Raw genomic sequence first — 20236 nt, forward strand, 5'->3', positions numbered from 1 at the left:
AATAAGGGAACAGGGAAGGTAAAGTGTGAATGGAAAGGAACTGACACCAGCAGGATTTCACTCTCCTGTGAATCCCATTTGATGTGAGCTGCAGTGGTTTCCCTCAGTTTCTCCAAGGAGCCTATAAAGGTTCTGTGAACTGCTGTGCATATGTTACTCTGAAGCTGCCTGACTTCCATTCTAGATAGCTGCTTCAAAATTGAGTAAGTTTTGTAAAATACTTGAAGCGGCTAATGCTGAATAAGCACATCATGCTTAGATGATGGGTATGAACTGAAGTTTAATCAGAAATTTGTGTGTTGTGCTGTGCAGGAAAGCTTTGTTTACATCCATTGGGCAAGCCATAGTCAGAGCTGGCTGTTCAGGCCTTTATGCAACCAAGTCCTAGAAAAGGTTAAAATGCAGTGTTTTAACAATGTTTGTTGTCAGGGGAACATCCTGGCTTGCAGAGAAAGCAATGAAAGCTGTATTCCACCTGCAAGGGAAACTGTTGATCACAGCCTGAACCCCTGATTAACCATCCAAGACAAGCAACAAGTCAGCTGTGGGAGCACAGGTGAAGGTAATTCAACTGCGCTCCTGGAAGGGGTGAAGCTTGACTCCACCTCTCCTAGATCCCATTTAAGGGCTGACCACCACTAAGGTAGCATCTCTTTCTGGAGATTGCTCCTGTGTGGAGTTTTTGTGGTGAGCATCCATCTCAACTGAAAGCCTCAGCACTGGTGAGTCTTTCTTGGATACCCTCTGGCTATCTGTTTACTCTGTAATTATGACTATACACCACTTGAGCAGTGTATATTGGACTCTGACTGTAGTGAGAATAAGCATGGTGTGAAAGCACAGCCAGTAATGGTGGAAAAGCCCTCTGCTGGTGGTTTATTTTGTAGAGGTTTTTTGCCCTTTTCTGAGCGTTTGCCTTTTTCTGAGTGACAAGAAGCCTAGAGACAGGTTGCATGGTAGAGTGTGAGAAGCTTGGAAGCATGGCAGGGAGGGGCAAACTAGCAGGAAGATTCTGTCTGAGGCCCTGGATCTGGGAAAGCTGATGAAGCTAGGGCTGGAAACTGAAGGAAGGAACACAGCATGGACTGCTAAGGAGAGAAGGAGAGTGCACAAACAGCTCCTGAACAAACAGCACTGAAAAATATTAAGGCTTATTAAGGCTGGTGGAATGAGAAGGAAGATGGAGGTAAAAATAAGAGAGAACATTGAGATTTATCTGAAACTTATTATTTGAAGTCTTTCCCAAAAAGCTTTGGGAATGAGTGTGACTGACAAGAAGGGGGTAGGGTTAGAGGCTGGGGAATAAAAGCAGACTGGAGGGGTTTAGAGGAAATGGGCCAGGCTTGGGAGCAGTGGCCTCTCTCAGCTTAATATGCTCCTGTGGTGGAGCTGGAGGGCAAGGAGTTCGGCAGCTCTATTGCAGTTAGAATGCATCTGTGCCTTTCTGTCACATGCAGCTTCCTGCCTTTCATTACCAGTCATACCATAGCGTACCGCATTAAATATATAACATAGTAAATGTTCATAAAGTAACAAAACATCTTAATTTTTAATGTATTTTCTTAAAATACATACAAAAGCAAGTAACAAACCAATAAAATTAGTGGGATACATGACCTTGTTTGCATCAAACCAATGCCTCGGGCTGGTTCCATGGCAGTGACTGCAATCCTCAGTGAGCTCTCCAGGTGTTTGTCAGAGATTTTGGATGAAGTTTTACTCTTCCTGTGTTTAATCCTTAAAAACAGTTGTTCAAAAATGCATGTACTGCCAAAAGCAATGACACAAATAAGGTGTGACTATGAAGTGAAGGGTATTTCTCTCTGGTAAGAGAGGTCTGACATAAGTTTGGTGAAGAGAGATGATCAAACTTTTAATTGCAACTTATACATTCCATTTGAAAATTCACGGGTGTACTTACACTGATTGGAAATGGAATTGCAAATAAACCAAAAATTGGACAGTATTTTCAGCAATCTGGAAACCACTTCTCAAATTGCTGTATCAGAACAGAAAGCTAGGCTGCGTGCTTTTGCTGTTTGCAGGGTTGTGTTCACCCAGTGTAACAAACTGGATATCCCCATTGGCCACCACTTGAGCTGGCACTGCACCCCATGTTCTGATCCCAATCCTGATGGGGCCACAGTGCAACGATGTCCTGTTGGTGCTGAGGGGCTGGGCTGCTCAGTGGGAAGAGCCACTGCCATCATTGTGTAGGGCGGGGAATGGCCACAGGGTGAGCTGTGCTGGGCTGCGGGTGGGATATGCCTGCACTGAGCACTGTATTAATGAAGGCCAAAGTGATTTAATTCAAACCTGCTTCTAGGTGAGGTACAATGTTATCTAAATTAAATAATCACATGGATTGCTTTCTTGCCCATTACACCACTGCCACAGAGAAGGCACGAGGTAGTCATTGGGTTTGTACCCCAGAGCGCACTTGGGCTCAGGGAAACCATGGGCACAAACAGAACCACCTTGGGGAATAGTATGCAAAAGAGTTTACATAGAGCAGCAACAAGATAGGCTGGATTTGTCTATTTTTCTCAAGACAGTGTCATATTAAAAACAGAGATAGGAAGGAGAAGAGGTTGGTACAGGGCTATGGTGAGGGACAGCTGGGATGAAGGGCTGAGAAGGCTGGTGGGAGAGGGACCACCAGAGATCTACTAACGTAGGAGCAAAGGTGCTGGGGAAGGGTTCAGTAATGATGCTCTGCAAGGTGGGGATCTAGGTGAGAGCATCAATACCTATCAGTGAAGAGCTGCATTTCTGCTGTAGAAAAACAAGAAACACCCCTGCTTCTGAGGAGGGTGACAGGTGTGAGGACACATCTCTTTATTGATTCTTGGTTATCCATTATACGTTGAATAGACAACACAAATAAAGCAAATTGCAGCAGCACCTTGTGAGACCAGTGTCCTAGAGCTGACAAACACTTCTCTAGCTACACTCCTTAAGGAACCACATACAAATAAGCCGCATTTAAAAATGCTAAAATTAGGCAGTGTGGCATCCAGCACTTGGCGGCTTCTTTGCACAGAGCTCCTGCTGCACAGAGCTGCATTCTTCAGCCATTTGCACCCAGCCTGCCATTCCCACAGCCCTCGCTAGACAGAGCAAGTGTCCTTCAGGAAGGATAGGCAAGGAAGGAGGGGCGGTAGGGTGGTTCTCTGTATTAGGGAGTGTTTTGAGGCTGTATAACTCAATATTAGGAATAATAATATCAAGCCCTTATGGGTAGGGAACATGGGAAAAGCCAACAAGGCTGACATCCTGGTAAAAGTCTGTTATAGACCACCCAACCAGGATGAAGAGACATGAATGGACTAGATGATCTTAGTGGTCTTTTCTAACCATGATTCTCTGATCCTGTAGTTCTCAAAATACACACTTCTAGTAGCAACATGTGCTCTCCATATCTTCTCTCTCCTATCCCCCTTGCCTACAGTTAGATTATCCTGGATATCTACTATCCAGGCAGCCATGGTCCCAAAGCATATTCATCAAGGTTACTCATTTCTTTAAAATTCTGCTTTCTGCAGTGTCTCCTCTCCTTTTTGCCCACCACAAGTCAGCCCATGCCCACAGATGCATGAAGCCTGTTCCCCATGACAGTGAGCCCTCTCAAGCTGTGCTGCAGCAGGTCAATGAGCACTTCCCAGTCCCATTGGGTCCACTTGGAGCTTCAGGGCCAACCCATACACCGCACTGCAGGGCATTACAGACCCCATCTCACACTTCGGGAAGCATCTCTGAGGCATTCAAGATACTTCTCCAACACCACGCTGCCATTCAGCTTTCCCTCCACTTGCAACCTTCCATCCTAGGTTTAAGGCAGGTTTTTCTAACTCTCTCCTTTCTAAAATCCCTCTCTCCTTTGATCTTTTAACTTAATTTTTCAGCTCCACGCACCAGCCGCCACCCCATGTTCTCACTCACCGAACCCCCCCCGAAGATCTACGGCCCCCACGGACCGCCGCCTCTCCCGCCCCCCGCTACTGCGGGTCCCCGCCCGCCCCCGGGGCCGAACCGGGGCGGGGAGGAGGCGGCACCGAGCCCGAGCCCCGCTCTGCCGCGGCGGCGGGGCCCTGTGGGCAGGGGTAAGTGTCGCTCACCGCCGGCCCCCTCCCCTTCCTGGGCCCCCCCTAGTTGCCCTCATCCCCCGCACCCCGATAAGAGGTGGGAGGGAGGGAGCCCGGCGGGGGTGGGTGCAGCGGGGCTCTCTTGGCAGAAGGGGATATATATGATAGCGATTTGGGTTGCGATGAGGGACGGGAGGGACCCCCTAGCAAACCGCGCAGCACCAAAGCCTTGTGCCTTTCGTTCGTTTTTTCGGGTGGCTTTGCTTATGGGCTGGGCAGCTGCTTTCCAGTGCTACGGACCCTGCCTTTCGTGGCCCCAGACAGTGAAGCCGTGTCGGTGCACAGCGAGCCCTGACTTGGGTGGATGCAGCGGGTCTGCTTTGGAACGCTGGGCTCGGTAGCAATGCTGGCTCCGCTGGAAATGAATTCTTCGCATCGAGCGAGCGGCTTAACTTCGTGATCGGGGTCAGGCAGAAGAAAGACTGAGAGGGAAGTGCAAGCACTTGCAGGTGAAACGCTCGTGGTAGGAGCTGGCTTCACCCTGTCCTGAAGGATGTCTGTGTTGGTGGGACGGGGAAGATCAGCTGGCATCCCGTTGAGCCTTTGTCCTCTCACAAGCACAGGCTGGCATGGGTAGCTTAGTTTGAAGGATGCTTCTATGAAAGGGATTGGAGCAATTATCACCTATTACACAGCTACAATGTGTAATACATTGTATACACAGTGGATGTTTCTCTTCAGCAGTAAGGTGGAGCTGGGAATATTTGTAGTGCTGGCGTTGCAATATTTTGGACCTTGCCTTTAGTATCTGTCATGCTGATAATGAGTTTAGCAATTGGAGCACTAGTGAAAATATAAAATAATAATTAAAAAAAATCAGATAAGAGGGGTTGAATACCATAGGACGACCCTGGGATGGCAGCCCTCATATACCTTGAAAAAATCAGCATCCTAAATCAGGAGCAAATCAGCATCCTGCATCAAAAAAGGGCAGGTTTCTGAGCACAATCACAAGCCCATTGTAAGAAAAAAACCCACAAAGCTTGCTTCATGCATCCTTCCATTATTCCATCCCAAATGACAAGTTGATTTGCTCTTCAGCACAGAAAGTGTATCTTCCAGTCAGACATGGAATACACAGAGCACAGTATGGATGAGATGGGGGCTGCACTGAGAAATTTGGCATGGTAAGCAGGGTTGAAGCTGAGCATCATTTGAACAGAAGGCCTGGGATGAGAACACGTTGTAGAAGAGGAGTAATTCAGCCTGTGGTGCTCACTGTGAAGCTGCCAGGGTTCAAGAGCCTTCTTGAGCAGTGCAGGTGCAGTCTCTGCCAGGCTGCTGAGCTCTCAACTGCATGAAGATATAAAAGAGTTTTTTTAATGAGGGAAGCAGGAGAGTGCTTCCCAGGGAAAAGATAGGAGCTCCAAGTTCTCATTTGGGTAAATGTGTTGAGTCTTCTAAGTGCTATGGACTGCTTTGTTTTAGACTGCGCTTATGCCCAGCTGGCCTGAGTGATACTGTGGTGTGACTTTGGTGCTTGTTAAAACTACTGCTGCTTTCCTTACAGCTGCATTGGTTGGTAAGATGAACTGTTCAGATGAACACAGTTGAATATGAAAAGCTGAAAGCTGAATGTGAGTCAGCAGAGTGCCTTGGGTAACCCAAAGGGCCGGCCATACCCTGGGGTGCACCAGGCCCAGCACTGCTAGGGCCCGAGGGAATGGCATGGAGCTGTGCCAGGGGAGGGGCAGCTGGGGGGGTCAGGGAAAGGGGCTGCACCACAGGGCGGTGGGCATGGAACGGGATGCACAGGGCTGTGGGCACAGCACTGATCTGACAGAGTTCAAGGAGCATTTGGACAGCGCTCTCAGACACAGGGTTTGGATTTGGGGTAGTGATGTATGGAGTAGGGGTTGTACTCAATGATCCCTGTGGGTCCCTACCAACTCAGGATAGTCTATAATTCTGTGGTTCTATGATAGAAAATGAAATATTGCATTCTTCTTTTGGCTTAGATTCAATGAAAAACAAACCAGGACAAAGTGGACTGTAAAATAAAGCTCTGCCTTTATTTGAGCAGAATGAAGACCTCCAAATTTGACTTGAAGTAGCATCACCAATGAAATATGACAGACATACACCATCTACCAAAAGTTGTCATTCTCCAGAGTTATTATATGGCTCCGTTTTCACTCATCTCTTTCTCTTTGCAGCAGCATCCCCATGGCACTCTTCACAAGAGCCAGCAGCCATCTTAACACCACCAGCTCTGTTCCCTGTGGAGCAGATAACACAACAGAACCTGACCTGCCACGCTCACACGCCTACTATGCCCTCTGTTACTGCATCCTGATTTTGGCTATCATCTTTGGGAATGTGCTGGTCTGCTTAGCTGTGCTGAGGGAGCGCACCTTGCAAACCACCACAAACTACCTTGTGGTAAGCCTGGCAGTGGCAGACTTGCTGGTGGCTACTTTAGTGATGCCGTGGGTGGTGTACCTGGAGGTGAGTACATCTTGGAAAAGTCAAGCAGCATTGAACCGAGGTACAACTGGCATGACTGTGTGCATTCAGGACAGGCCAGCTCTGGGACGGATAAAGCCCTTTTGCATTTCAGCCTCCCAGCTCTTTCTGGCACAGCTTTTTTAGTTTGAATGGCAACTGGGCTACCTCTAGTGGTGTCAGCTTTGGGTCTCGGCGTGCCAACAACACTTTAATTTGGTGTCCTTGAAGCTGCCACTACCAGCCAGGAGGGTTGCTGGTGTGCACTGTGATGGATTAGGAATGACAGGGGTAGGCAAGGGGGTGGAAATATCTTAAAGGAACTCATCTCAGAGTTAAGATCAATCCCTGCCTGCTGGCAAGAAAACAAAAGAATGGTCAAATCCTCATTTCTTGTGAAGCTTCAGAATCTTAATATCTGTGATGATAGCTCCAAGTAACGTTACCTAAGCAGGCTGACAAAGAGATGAAGCTAAAGATCATGCTCCAAAATCTAAGTCAAGTGAGGGTTTTCACAATATCTTCAAAGGATTCATCAAGCCCTCAGGGTCTTATTCTCACTTTCCCAAGTTTTTACACTGGGCTGATATAAATCTGTAGTAGCATGACAGTGGCAGTATGAAGAACATTGTCAGATACAGGATAGTAACAATAATTCCCCCACACAGTGGCAAAATCCTGAATTACTGAAGCCTCTCCAGCAGTAAACATTTTTGCTACAGTAAATACAGGAAAGCACGCTACAGCTGGCATTTGTATCTGTTCTCTTTAGCATTTTCATGCTACCTCAAGTAAATTGGTAGATCCAGAAAAATTAGAGTGAATGCCTACGAGCCAGAAGCTTTCAGCTGTGCTCATTGCTGTCAGCCCTGTTCCCATAATAACAGAGACAGAGCAAGCCCCTGAGCTATGGCCTCTACAAAGCCTTGCGCTCCTTCTCTAAGGGGCAAGGTGGGATCAGGCCAGAGGGTGGGTGAAGCATTCTGGTGACAGCTGCCCACCTTTGGCTGACCTCCTTCCCACAAAACAAAACAGCAGCAGAGAGAGATTTTAACTTGTGTATATGGACTATACAGTGCATGAATAGAAAATAGGACAGTACAGGACAACTCCAACAAATGCCAAACCAGCTGTACATGTGCTAGGATATCTGATCAAGCAGCAGTGGAATGGCAGTGGTCTGCAGCCCTCCTCTGTCAACAGGGCACACTGAGTAGCCAGCAGATCTCTAAAGTTTGGCATAGAGTGCAGCCATTTCCCTTATGTTAAACCAAGTTTCTCTCAAACTGTATCCGTTGCAGTCTCAGCAAGACCACAAGTAAGAGAAATTAAGGGTCTGTTGTGTGTACAAGCATCATTAATTAGTAAGGGCATTGATGGTTAATTATTTATGTATAGCATCACTGTGGAATGAAAGAACAAAGGATCATAATCCTGCTTGTGCGATCATGTTCCTAACGAAGTTAGTAGTGATATTTAGACTAATCTGTGTGGAGCAGCCCTGGTGGTGTTACCTCATGGGGTAGGAAGTGGTGTTGGAGAGATGGAGGCGATAAAGAAGGGAAGAACAATAAAAAGCAAGGAGTAAGAAGAAGAAAGTCAACCCAATAAAATGTCTAAAATAGACTGTGCATTTTGATTACACCTACAAAGTATTATTAAAATCAAATTTAATTTCAGACTGCTCATACAGGAATATTCCATTACCTCAAACATTCCAGTCTCAATAGAAATCACAATATTCATTGCATTAGAAAAGACTTACCAGTTGCTATTGCTGTGGAGAGTGTGTGCACACAGGGGCACATCTGTGGAGCAGCCTCTGCCCCCAGCAGTTTCCCACTTGTCAGCTGGCCTGTCTGAACGCATGCTTTTAGTTTCTCTGGCCTTGCAAAAGTATAAGTGGGATTTCTCAGCTGCAGGGTGCTAATGGCATCCCCGAGAAGAACTTTCTCTTAGATACAAAACTCATCGAGTGATCATGCTTAGAGGCACAGCTGCTTACAAACCTGATGCAACTTTGTGTTCAAGCTTAATTTATTCCTATCCATGCATCATTGTTTTAATACGATTTACAGATTCCTTCGTTTATTTTTAGGGATTCAGGAGAGTGATGGATTTGCGTAAGTTTATGAATGCACAAAAATGGTTTTTAGATTGGAAGACTTCCTAAATTAAAAAATAATAATGCTGCCGTTTTGTGGATAAAGCAGGGGGGTCCCCATGTAGGATAAGGTGAGAGCCTGCTCCATGGGGAGCATTAGCTGTTCTGTCTTTGACAGAGCCGGGATTTCATCCTGGTCTCTGTTCTCAGTTGTGCTGCACACACACTCAGTGGTAAGGAGAGATTGTATCGGCTCATCTATATGAGATTTGCTCTCATCATCTGTAAGAGGAGAATATTATTTAACCATCCGCCTCATCCACGCAGTTGTGAGGTGACATTCAATTAATACCTGCAATGTGCTTTGAGATTCCTGGATAAAAGACTCCAGAGGGATAAAGAATAGGTGCCCTGCCAGCACATGAAAACCGTGGCAAGCTATTGCTTCTGTAACAAAGATGAGTGGAACAAGAAAATAAGGAGAAGAAATAAAATTTAAAAGCATGAACAAGGCCTATAATAGAAAAGGCACTTCTTTGTTCAGTACTGGAATAAATTCTGTATTCTTATGTATGTAAACATCAGCTTCTTCACTGACTTCTGTGGGGCTGGCCCTCATTTTAATTCTGACTGGTGGAAGCTAGAATGGGTTTTAAGCCCAATGTTTTGATCTGCTGAGCATTCTCTGAATACAAGCAGCAGCTTAATATACAAGTGATGTGATCTGAATACCTCATCCTGAGAGGCTTCTCTTCAGAGCCGTTCCCACCGCCGGCTTCTTTGGTTTTAATGGTCCATATTCCCAGAGCTTCTCTTTGGGCTTTGTGTTCAAATATGCTCACAACCTTAGAAACTCCTTCCATTAAGTGCCTTCATGTAAACATCTGCCAGCATTTCCTGGTGAGATATTCTTCAGTCTTCATAGATCACACACACACACACACACAGCGTTGTATTTTGCCTCGTGCTACAGAAGGACCCTTCACAAGGTCCCACTAGAAGATTTCCAGTATTTATAATGATTTGGTGTTTTGAAGAGTGCAAGCAGATCTCAAAATCTGCAGCTAATGCACAAATGATGTGGGATTTCCTTAATAAAGGAACCTGCCTGATCAAGTCTGATTTAAGAGGGGCAGCCTTCAATTTGTACATCTTGTAACTTTCTAGTTGTGCAGAAAATCTGTAAGGTAGGTTTTGTTTTTCTTCTTTCTCTTTGCTTGCTGTTCTTGAAAAGGAAACAAAGGAGCCCCAAAAGTGCTGGACTTAGTTCAGTTCATCAGCGTCTTTTCTATGCTGGGTCCCTAAACAACATACACTACTTCAGATCTTAGTTGTATTCACTCATTAGGCTTATCTATTGTAGAGCGAGCTGCTTCCTTGCTCATCTACTGCAAGGAGCAGGTGCTCCTTGACCACCTCTCTCTGAGCCAGGCCACCATTGCAGCCTCAAGATCAGACCCATGCACAGCAAGGGCCGCACAGTATTTGGAGCATGGTGTTGCCAGATGAAAATGTCAATTGTGAAGATTTCAATGTTGGTCTGGGCCAAAACTGTACTTCTCCATCACAAAGACTGGCCGCAGCTAAATTTTTGTGATTAAAAATTCAAATCAAGCAGATCAAAAGCTAGGCAAGGTAGTCACTCAAAACCCTTTGTCCCAATAGCTTTTGATTCACATTCAGATCTAATAATTGAAATCTGTAATTGAGATAACTTGATGTTGAGGTGCTTGGAGGAGAGCAGAGCTGATGGTTTTGTGATTCCTCGTGCAGGTGACTGGGGGAGTCTGGACTTTCAGCCGCATCTGTTGCGATGTTTTTGTCACGATGGATGTCATGATGTGTACAGCCAGCATTTTAAACCTCTGTGCCATCAGCATTGACAGGTGAGTACCAGCTACATACAAGAGAATAGGGAGGTGTAGGCCCCAAACAACCGTGGAAAGGATGTGGATGTTGGGTTTGCACAGGCAGCATCAGCATCCTCAGGAACATAAGCTTTCCATCAGGTCTGTCACTGTCTCTGCAGCTATGAATATGGCGTAGCCCACTATGTGCTAGAAGATGTCTACACTTAAGAAAAGATAGAGATACACAAGCAGTAAAGCAGTATGCATTGATAGTCAGCCACATCCTCATTCCTTCTGAAGGCAGAAATCAGAATCAATCATCTAGTTCCCACTGAGTAGGGATATTCCCCCAGGAAGATTTACTAAAGAAAGTCCTGCCATATACATACAGAGGGGAGAAGATTACTGCTCCATAATCTTCAGTCTTGTCCTGTTTTTCTGTGTCTTAAAATTTAGCTTTTGCTAGGTGGCAGTGAAAGCTGGGAGCTAAGACCTTGGCACATGAGGTCCAGTTAGGCCCTAAACTTCCTCCCTATGGGGATCTGAAGGGGAAGGAAGAAGCACTACATACTGTACCTTTGTAATTTCTAGTTCAAAGCTGAACTAAAGATGCAGCTCTCAGCAATGGGCTGGACCAGTGTTTGTCCATAGGAGCATCTTTCCCCATTTCAGTTCACTTCTGCCACTGGACGATCCTCAAGCCAAAACTCCTGAGCATTCCAAATCCCAGGCTTGTGGAGCTGTTTTCTAAGACACACTGGCACCCAAATGTCCCTGAATACATGCCAGTGTGCAATTATCTGTCTGTCCACAAGGCCAAAACCAGGGAGGGCAGCTGAGGCATAGCAGAATAAGCCATGGTTGCTCCAAAGAGTGCTCCTTCGTAGCAGTGCACATGTAACCCTAGGGGGCTGAGGGGCCCACAAATCTTGTAGCTTCACAACACTAGCAGTTCTGCATGCATTTCTCCCCAGTGCTGCCAACTAACTCTGTTTTCCTTTGTTCCTCCCCACAATACCCTGCTTACCATTTTTGCAAACTGCTGATCCATCATCTGATCTTCTTTCCTCTTCCATCTCTTTGTCACTTCTACCATCACATTCCCTTTGTGGCTTTCCTTCCCCCTTTTAAAACCTGATGCTTTTCCTCCCACCATTCTTACCTCTCCTTTTTCTGGAGCTGGTTTGGTTCACAGATACACTGCAGTGGTGAAACCAGTGCAGTACCAGTACAACACTGGGCAGAGCTCCTGCAGGAGGGTCTCTCTCATGATCGTGGTAGTCTGGATGCTGGCATTCGCAGTGTCATGCCCTCTCCTCTTTGGCTTCAATACTACAGGTAAGTGACATCCTGAACAATAGCACACAGGGTGGGGCTAGCAGTGAAGCTGCCTTTTATATGGCCAGGTCATTTAGCATGGAACCTGCAGGTTTTTGAAGCTATAGGAAGTCTTATGGAACTGAAAAGAGCATCTAGGAAGATAACAGAAATGGGAGAAAGGACAAAGTAGAAAGGCTGTTCTGAAGAAGAATGGAAATAGAGGTGAGAGAAATGGGCATATCAATTGGCCAGAAGAACAAGCAGATGCATGATAGGTCATGCTAGATGATCTGAGGCAGAGCTGGTTTTAAACACCATTTAGGTGACTGAGTAGGCCACAGTATAATCTGCAATAAAGGAGACTAGAGATGCCTGCACTCCTGAGACTGCCCTTGTCTGTCAGCCAGCATATTACCTGCTTTGCCAATATACCAGGACCTCCTTTCAATGAAATGAAGCAGCTCAGCCATTCGTCTCTCTTTTTTCTCCTCCCCAGGGGACCCCAGTGTCTGTTCAATATCCAATCCTGTTTTCATAATCTACTCCTCTTTGGTATCCTTCTACCTCCCCTTCATGGTGACCCTTCTGCTCTATGTCCGGATTTACCTTGTGCTAAGACAAAGGCAAAAGAAGAGAACCCTCACTCGGCAGTGCAGCTACAGCGCCAGCACCAAACCATGTTATACACATAAAGTAAGATCCACATGAACACAGTAAGAACTGTCAAAAAGGACAGGGCATGCACCATCTCTTCAGAGGGTCAAAGCACAGAATGGAAAGCACAAAGAAGGGATATAACATCTTTTCATCCCATCCTTCATTCATTCACTGCGGTATCTGAGTTGCAGAAGCTTTGGTGAAGTCCTTTTTTAGCACTAGAAACAAGATATCCCAAGTGTATCTCTGCCTCTCCATCCAGGCAACTGGAAAAGGGCACAGCCTACACCGCTGTTCCTTCTGAGCTGTCTTTTCTCTGCCAGTGAGACTGATTTATTCATTTATTGATTTTTACTCTATGAAGTTTCATTCTTGAGGCTTCACAGACTCTAATGACCTAGACTATTAATAAAAACATCTTCATCCATCGCAGAGTTCAAAATGCTCAAGGGAACCAACACAGTAATTTGAAAGGGATCACCTGGTCAGGCAAGCTATGTGAGCCCATTTGTTTTAACCATTTTCTCAGTGCGAAGCTACATTAGGAATAGGGTCAGGATGTTTAGGGTATCAGGGCAAATACAGCACAACAAGTGAGAGGTTAGCTGAGCAGGTGGTTCAGCTCTTCTTGCTCTCATGCTGCTTCTTGGTGGGATAGAGACGGAGAGCTCTCACACTCTGGTTCATCCTTCTGATAAGTAAAGGCCAGTCCCGATCACTAGATTTTGTGCTATCCCCAGAGGTTAGTCTTAGCACCCAAGAAATGATACAGGCTAAGGATAACTCCTACAACTCTTCTCATCATCCTTTGACCCAATGAACAGATGAGATGGTTCCAAGCTCCTCTGTGGCATCCTCTTTTGCAGGAACACATCAAGAGGAAAACTTCGACAAACAGAAGCCAGGGCCCATTTTCCCCTTGTCTCCAGCTCAAATGCTCAGACCAGGAGATGTCTACCAAAAGGAAGTTGCTGACTGCCTTCAGCCTCCAGCAGTACCGCAGCTTCTGCCAAGATAGATCTCTCAGCAAGACACCCAGGACTCCACAACACAACAGGCTGGAAGAGAAGAGTAAGAGTAAGAATTCTGGGCTGGAGGTACAGAGGCTCAGTAATGGCAAAACTGTCAGCTCTCTGAAGCTAGCCCACCAGCAGCCCCGGCTGATCCAGCTTCGGGAGAGGAAGGCTACACAGATGCTGGCTATTGTCCTGGGTGAGTGAGAGCCAGTTCCCCACATTCACTGAGTACTAACAGGGAAATAAAGAAGCCCTCATCATAACTCATTAAAACAGCTAAGGCAGTAGACTTTCCTCCTAAGTTGTGGCAACTGTCAGCAGGCCACATCTATAGTCCTGTTCATTCACATAACTGACTCTGAGGAACCTGAACTCTTGCACTGCAAAGTCCCTCTCCATCAGGAATTAATGTCACCTCCAGCATTTACCAAAGGCAGACAGGTGTACCAGGCTGCAGGGAAATAGTGAAAGGGTCAGGGAAGAAGTCACATGTGTAGCCCTTTTTACAAGTTGTTGCTTCTCTCTGAAGTCAGTTTGTTTTCTTTCTTTCTTTCTGTCAAACTCAGGGACATTCATAGTCTGCTGGATGCCATTCTTCTTGATTCACATCCTCAACGCCCACTGCCCGGCCTGCCATGTGCCCCCAGGGCTCTACAGTGCCAGCACCTGGCTTGGTTATGTCAACAGCGCCGTCAATCCAATTATTTACACCACCTTCAATATTGAATTTCGCAAGGCTTTCATGAAGATCCTCTGTTGCTGACAGCAGGACCAGCATTACTGGTTGTTCTGGGAATGCATTGAACCTCATCCAAAGCACGGCCAGAATAAGGATTCATCCTGACTGCTGCAATACCTGCTCTCACAGCACAGCCCTGGGGAGACAGTTTCGATAACATCCCTCTGGTAAGAAAGGACTAGTACCTCAGGCCAGCACATCAGTCTCCTTGCCAACCCCTGATGTCAGCGCACAGGCTGGACCAGTTTCCCACAGCTGTTCTGGAGCTGTCCTTCCATGGTCTCCTTTCCCCGTGGTATTTCACAAACCCATCTCCAGTAATTCCTAAGTCAAAACACCAGATGAGTCCTTCTAGGCCATGTCAGCTGCTCTCATGCTAGAGCAGTCTAATGCGCTTCTCCCTGTACAGAAAAACCCATCCTGTGACAGTCCTGGTGTTTCTCCCATTTTCACCTCTCACTGTACAGGATCCAGAGAGACTCACCAGGAGCCCCAGCTCTTTCTCCCAGGCTTTGGCTTAGCAGTGCTGTTAGCCACTCTTGTTTGACAGCTTCGGGCATAACAACAGGTCATCTCTGCCTCCTACACCTTGGCTCCTCCATCCAGGCAGTGCTTCCCCTCTTTCCTAATACAGACTCTGATGGGTTTTGCAGTGGGACACTAGTGGACAGCATGTATAGTTTGTGTGGAGAGATGTTCTTCATATTGTAACTGCATTAATCCAATAAAACACATATCTAATTGGAAGTTCTGGTGCTTTTGTGGGAGCTTGGAGCCTGCCACAGGCTGCACATAATTCCCAGTACTGGGAAGCCTGCACTGCTGGCATGGCACAGCTGATCCGTGGCACACACTGTGCTCCACATGGCAGCAGAGATAGGATAATAAAGGTCCCCTGTGCTGGACACTATTTGTGATCAAGCCAGCAGGCAGAAGAGCCAGAAAGCATCTCTGTGTTAGTTTTAAGGAGAGTTAAGAGCATTTGGAGACAGAAGGGAGCTGGTAAAACTCAAACCCATAGGGAACAACAGCAGTCTGCCCAGCAAGGCAAAAGGAAAACATCCAAGCACTGCCTGTCTAGACATAGCGATGGCACAGCACCCATGAAAAAATTAACTAAAAAACACCATTTACCACAATTTCTTCTGGCAATCATTAGTCCCAACCTGCAAAGATCATAGAATCACAGAACATCCTGAGATAGAAGGGACACACAAGGATCACTGAGTCCAACTCCTGGCCTCACATAGGAACACCCAAAATCCAAACCCTATGTCTGAGCGTAGTGTACAGACACTCCCTGAACTCCAGCAGCTTGGGGCTCTGTTGCCCACTGCCCTGTGCAGCCCGTTCCATGCCCACCACCCTGTAGTGCAGAACTGTCCCTAACCTCTGCTGCCCCTCCCCTGGCACAGCTCTACCCTGTTGCTGTCACAGAGAGCAGAGCTCAGCTCTGCCCCTCTCCTCCTGAGAAGCTGTAGGTCGCTATGAGTGGGTTTCCCCAGCAGTTTTTCAGCACATTATGACATCAAATGTGACACCATACTGCATACGGCTCCATTCTGGACTGGGAAGGGTAATACAGAAAGATCTGGGCAGATCTTGGGTGGATAGTGAGCCTTCTCATGATAAGGTGTGGGATGGCATAGCTATATTAGAGGGACAGGGTGCTAGCAGGGGCCTTGAAGAACATGCTGCCTTGAGAGGTGCTGGCAACACTGCAGCACGTATGAAGTCCTATGATGATGAGGCAGTGACTTTTGGAGCAACAGGAGAAAGAAATGGGGAACAAGTGAAATATGTAAAAGTAATTAAGGAGTTGTCCCTTAAGGAAGTGAGGAGACCAGATGCTGAGCTGAAGTGCCTCTACACCAGTGCATGCAGATCAGGAAACAATCAGGAGGCACTGGAAGCTACTGTGCTCGTAAGGGAAACCGTTGATCACAGCCTGTACCTCTGATTAACCATCTGAGGCAAGTGATGAGTCAGCTGTGGGAGCACAGGTGAAGGTAATTCAGATGTTCTCCTGGAAGTGGTGGAGCTTGACTCCACCTCTCCTAGATCCCATTTAAGGGCTGACCACCACTAAGGTAGTATCTCTTTCTGGAGATTGCTCCTTTGTGGAGTTTTTGTGGTGAGCCTCAACACTGGTGGAGCATCTATCTTGACTGAAAGCTTCAGCACCGGTGAGTCTTTCCTTAGATATACTGTGGCTATTTAGTTTGTAGTTACAGCTATATGTTAGTATTGTTCCAACTATACAGCATTACTAGAAAACCATGATATAGTTGCTATCACTGAAACCTGGTGGGATGATTCCCATGACTGGAGTGTGGCTATCAATGGCTACAAGCTGTTCAGGAAGGACAGATGAGGAAGGAAAGGGGTGTTGCTATCAACATCAAGAGGACAGAGTGTGAAGAGTACCCTGAAGAATACTCATGAGCAAGCTGAAAGCCTATGGGTGACAGAGACCAAGGCATCAAAGGGAGTCTTGTGGTGAGTGTCTACTGCAGGTCACCAGATCAGCCAGAGCCTGTCGATGAGGCCTTCTACCTCCAGCTACAGGAGGTGTTGCAATCGCAAGTGCTCATCCTGCTGGGGGACTTCAACCACCCAGACATCTGCTGGAAAAGTAGCACAGTGAGCTGTAGGCAACCCAAGAGGCTCCTGGAATGCACTGAGGATAACTTCCTGAGTCAAGTAACAGACAGCCCCACCAGGGGGGATGCAATACTGGACCTGTTGCTCACCAGTGCAAATGAACTGATTGGTGACATCAGGATTGGAGGCTGCCTGGGCTGTAGTGACCATGCTATGGTTGAGTTCATGCTCCAGAGGGATATGAGACAGGCAGAGTAAAATTAGGAAGCTAAACTTTAGGAAAGCTGACTTCCAGCTCTTCAGGGAGACTGTCCACATGGGCAAAGGTCTGGAACAGATCTGGCAGATCATAAAGGCGGCTTTCCTCAAGGCACAAGAGCTCTCCATTTCCAGCTGTAAGAAATCAGGAGAGGGAGGCAAGAGACAAATGTGGCTGAGCTGGGACCTGCCGATCAAACAGAAGAGCAAAAAGAAAATACACAGGCAGTGGAAACGAGGATAGGTACTGTGAAAGAGTATAAGAAAGCTGTTAGGCTGTGTAGGGTTGGGGTCAGGAACAGAGACCTTTGGCTGGAACTCAGGAACAAAAGGATCTTCTCTTTGGAAGAGAGGGCAAGCTGCTTATGAGGATTACAAATATACAGTGAAGCTGTGCGGGGAGAAAATTAGAAAGGCCAAAGCCCAGCTAGAACTGAACTTGGCCACTAAGGTGAAAGACAACAATAAATATTTCTATAAATATATCAACAGTAAGAGGAGGGCTAGGGAGAATCTTGATCTCTTGTTGGATGCAGAGAGAATCACAGTCACCAAGGATCAGGGTAAGGCTGAGATGCACAATGCCTTCTTTGCCTCAGTATTTAATAGTAAAACTAGTTATTCCCTGGGTGCACAGCCCGTTATGCTGGAAGATAGCAATGGAGAGAAGAATAGGCTCTGGATAATCCATGATGAGACAGTTTTGGACCTGCTTTGAAAGCTGGATGCTCACAAGTCTATTGGGCCAGATGGATTGCACCCTAGGGTGCTGATGGAGTTGGCAGATGTGGTTGCCATGCCACTGTCTGTCATCTTTCCCCAGTCCTAGCTAACTGGGGAGGTCCTGATGGACTGGAGACTGACAAATGTGATGCCTGTATTCAAAGAGTGCTGGAAAGATTATCCCAGTAGCTGCAGACTTATTAGACTCACCATGGTGCAAGGGATAGTTAAGGAACAGATAATCTTAGGAGCAATCATGGGTCAATTAAAGGTCAACCAGGGAATCAGGCCCTGTTGGCATGGGTTCATTAATGGTAAATCCTGCTTGACAAACTTGATTTCATTCTATGACAAGGTCACCTGCTTAGTGGATGAAGGCAAGGCTGTCAATGTCATCTACCTGGACTTCAGTAAAGCCTTTGATATCATCCCCTGCAACATCCTCATGGAGAAGCTGGCTGCCCATGGTTTGGATGGGCATATGCTCTGCTGGGTGAAACACTGGCTGGATGGCTGGGCCCAAAGAGTTGTGGTCAATGGATTTAAATCCAATTGATGACCAGTCACAAGTGGTGTCCTCCAGGGCTTGGTACAGGGGCCACTGCTATTTAAAGTCTTTATCAATGATCTTGATGAGGGGATTGAGTATAGCCTCACAAAGTTTGCAGACAGCACCAGGTTGGGAGGGGGTGTTGATCTGCCTGAGGGTAGTAAGGCACTACAGAATGACCTGGGTAGGCTGGATTGACGGGCCAAGGTAAACTGTGTGAATTTCAATAGGGCCAAGTGTCAGGTTCTGCATTTTGGTCACAGCAATCTCAGGCCACCCTACAGGCTTGGGAAGGAGTGGCTGACAAGCTGCCTGATGGAAAGGGACCTTGGTGTACTGATGGACAGTGGGCTGAATATGAGCCAGGACACAGAGGTGCTGGAGCAGGTCCAAAGAAGGGCAGCAAGGCTTGTGAAGGGCTTGGAGAACCTGCCCTATGAGGAGTGACTGAAGGAACTGAGGCTGTTCAGTCTGGGGAAATGGAGGCTGAGGGGAAACCCTATTGCTCTCTTCCAATATCTGAAAGGTGTTTACAGTGAGGGCAGGATTAGTCTAGAACACCTCCCCTGTGAGGACAGATTGAGAGCACTGGAGCTGTTCAGCCTGAAAAAGAGAAGGCTCTGAGGTGACCTAATAGCGGACTTTCAGTATCTAAAGGGGGTCACAGGAAAGAAGGGGACAGACTCTAGCAGGGTCTGTGCTGACAGAACAAGGAGAAATGGTTTCCAGCTTAAAGAGGGTAGATTTAGGTTAGATATAAGGAAAAGATCTTTTACAGTGAGGGTGGTGAGACACTGGAGCAGGTTGCCCACAGATGTGGTGGATACCCTGTCCCTGGAGACTTTCAGGGTGAGGCTGGATCAGGCCCTGGGTAATCTGATCTAGCCATGCGTGTCCCTGTTCATTACGGTGGAGCTGGACTAGATAATTTTTAGAGGACCCTTCCACCTTTAAGGATTCTATGATTCTGTGAGGAAGGTATGTCAGAAGCACAACAGGGCATTGCACTGTGTTGCATGTTCACCTTCCCAGTTTAATTACGTCCTAGGGATGACAGATGTAGAAATAGCCAGGCAGTTCATCATCACCTCACTGTGGTGCAGGGAAGGCATTGCCTTTCCCATTCAGTATGTCCCAAGGGAGGACAAGGCATACTCTGACAGAAGCCATTCACACCAACAGCATTTGAGGGGAAGAAGCATTTTGCTGCAGGAAGAAGTTAACCACTTTTGTGCCAGTACTGACGGCCAGTTCAGCTTCTCAAGCTTCATTCTCATTTTGTTTGGAAATCCCTGTCATGTCAACAGCATGCGCTTGAGGATGGTAATGTGCTTGAACGTTTGTGATTGCGAGAAGGAGCTCATGCTGGAGGTGAAATAGCAGAACAGAGATGAAGTGTGTAGTGTCTTATGTAGATCACGACAGAGTGCTGTAAATAAGACCATAGAGCTGGCCTGCACTGTCATGTATTTTGTGTTTGTCCTCTCTATCACAGAGGAAGCCTCTTTGAAATTACTGAGAGAAAGTTTTAAACAGTATATTAGCAGGCAAAGGGCCTGTTCTAACTCAGGTTATGAATCATAAATCAGGGTTCAGAGACTAAAACCAACACAACACAAAAGCAGCTATACAATGCTTAAAAGCACTGCTGAAACCAGCCTGGAACCAGTTTTTTCTGTGTATAAAAGTGCCATGATCTGAAAGCAATCTGGGCCTCAGAGGTTTAGAAATAAATGGAACACCCTGCTGGAGTGCTTTCGGGCTGCAGCAGCTCCTGCAGTCCTGTATAGCCATGGAACAGCAGGCCTAGAAATTGTCAGATGAG

General features: G+C 46.7%; 1 protein-coding gene across 3 annotated transcripts; it reads left to right on the forward strand.

Moving 5' to 3' along the window:
• Positions 1-4027: 4027 nt before the first annotated feature.
• DRD3 (dopamine receptor D3) lies at positions 4028-15023 on the forward strand. 3 transcript variants are annotated; one of them, XM_015875863.1, is made up of 7 exons: positions 4028-4103; positions 6302-6593; positions 10468-10580; positions 11740-11882; positions 12361-12557; positions 13388-13733; positions 14104-15023. In XM_015875863.1, the coding sequence occupies exons 2-7, from the start codon at positions 6312-6314 to the stop codon at positions 14298-14300; spliced, it is 1278 nt and encodes a 425-aa protein (XP_015731349.1). In that variant the 5' UTR covers positions 4028-4103; positions 6302-6311; the 3' UTR covers positions 14301-15023. The 3 variants fall into 3 exon arrangements, with proteins under 3 accessions (XP_015731349.1, XP_032303397.1, XP_032303399.1); XM_032447506.1 differs by having other exon boundaries at positions 6305-6593; XM_032447508.1 differs by lacking the exon at positions 4028-4103 and adding an exon at positions 4222-4608.
• Positions 15024-20236: the final 5213 nt, after the last annotated feature.

This window comes from Coturnix japonica, chromosome 1 (assembly GCF_001577835.2).
Source record: "Coturnix japonica isolate 7356 chromosome 1, Coturnix japonica 2.1, whole genome shotgun sequence".
NCBI classification, from domain to species: domain Eukaryota; kingdom Metazoa; phylum Chordata; class Aves; order Galliformes; family Phasianidae; genus Coturnix; species Coturnix japonica.

Bases quoted from the DNA above. Each gene is read 5' to 3' on its own strand.
- DRD3 (XM_015875863.1), top strand. From the start codon at position 6,312: ATGGCACTCTTCACAAGAGCCAGCAGCCATCTTAACACCACCAGCTCT. The intron at 10,581-11,739 runs GTGAGTACCAGC...TTTGGTTCACAG, and splicing joins TGTGCCATCAGCATTGACAG to ATACACTGCAGTGGTGAAAC. The intron at 11,883-12,360 runs GTAAGTGACATC...TCTCCTCCCCAG, and splicing joins CTTTGGCTTCAATACTACAG to GGGACCCCAGTGTCTGTTCA.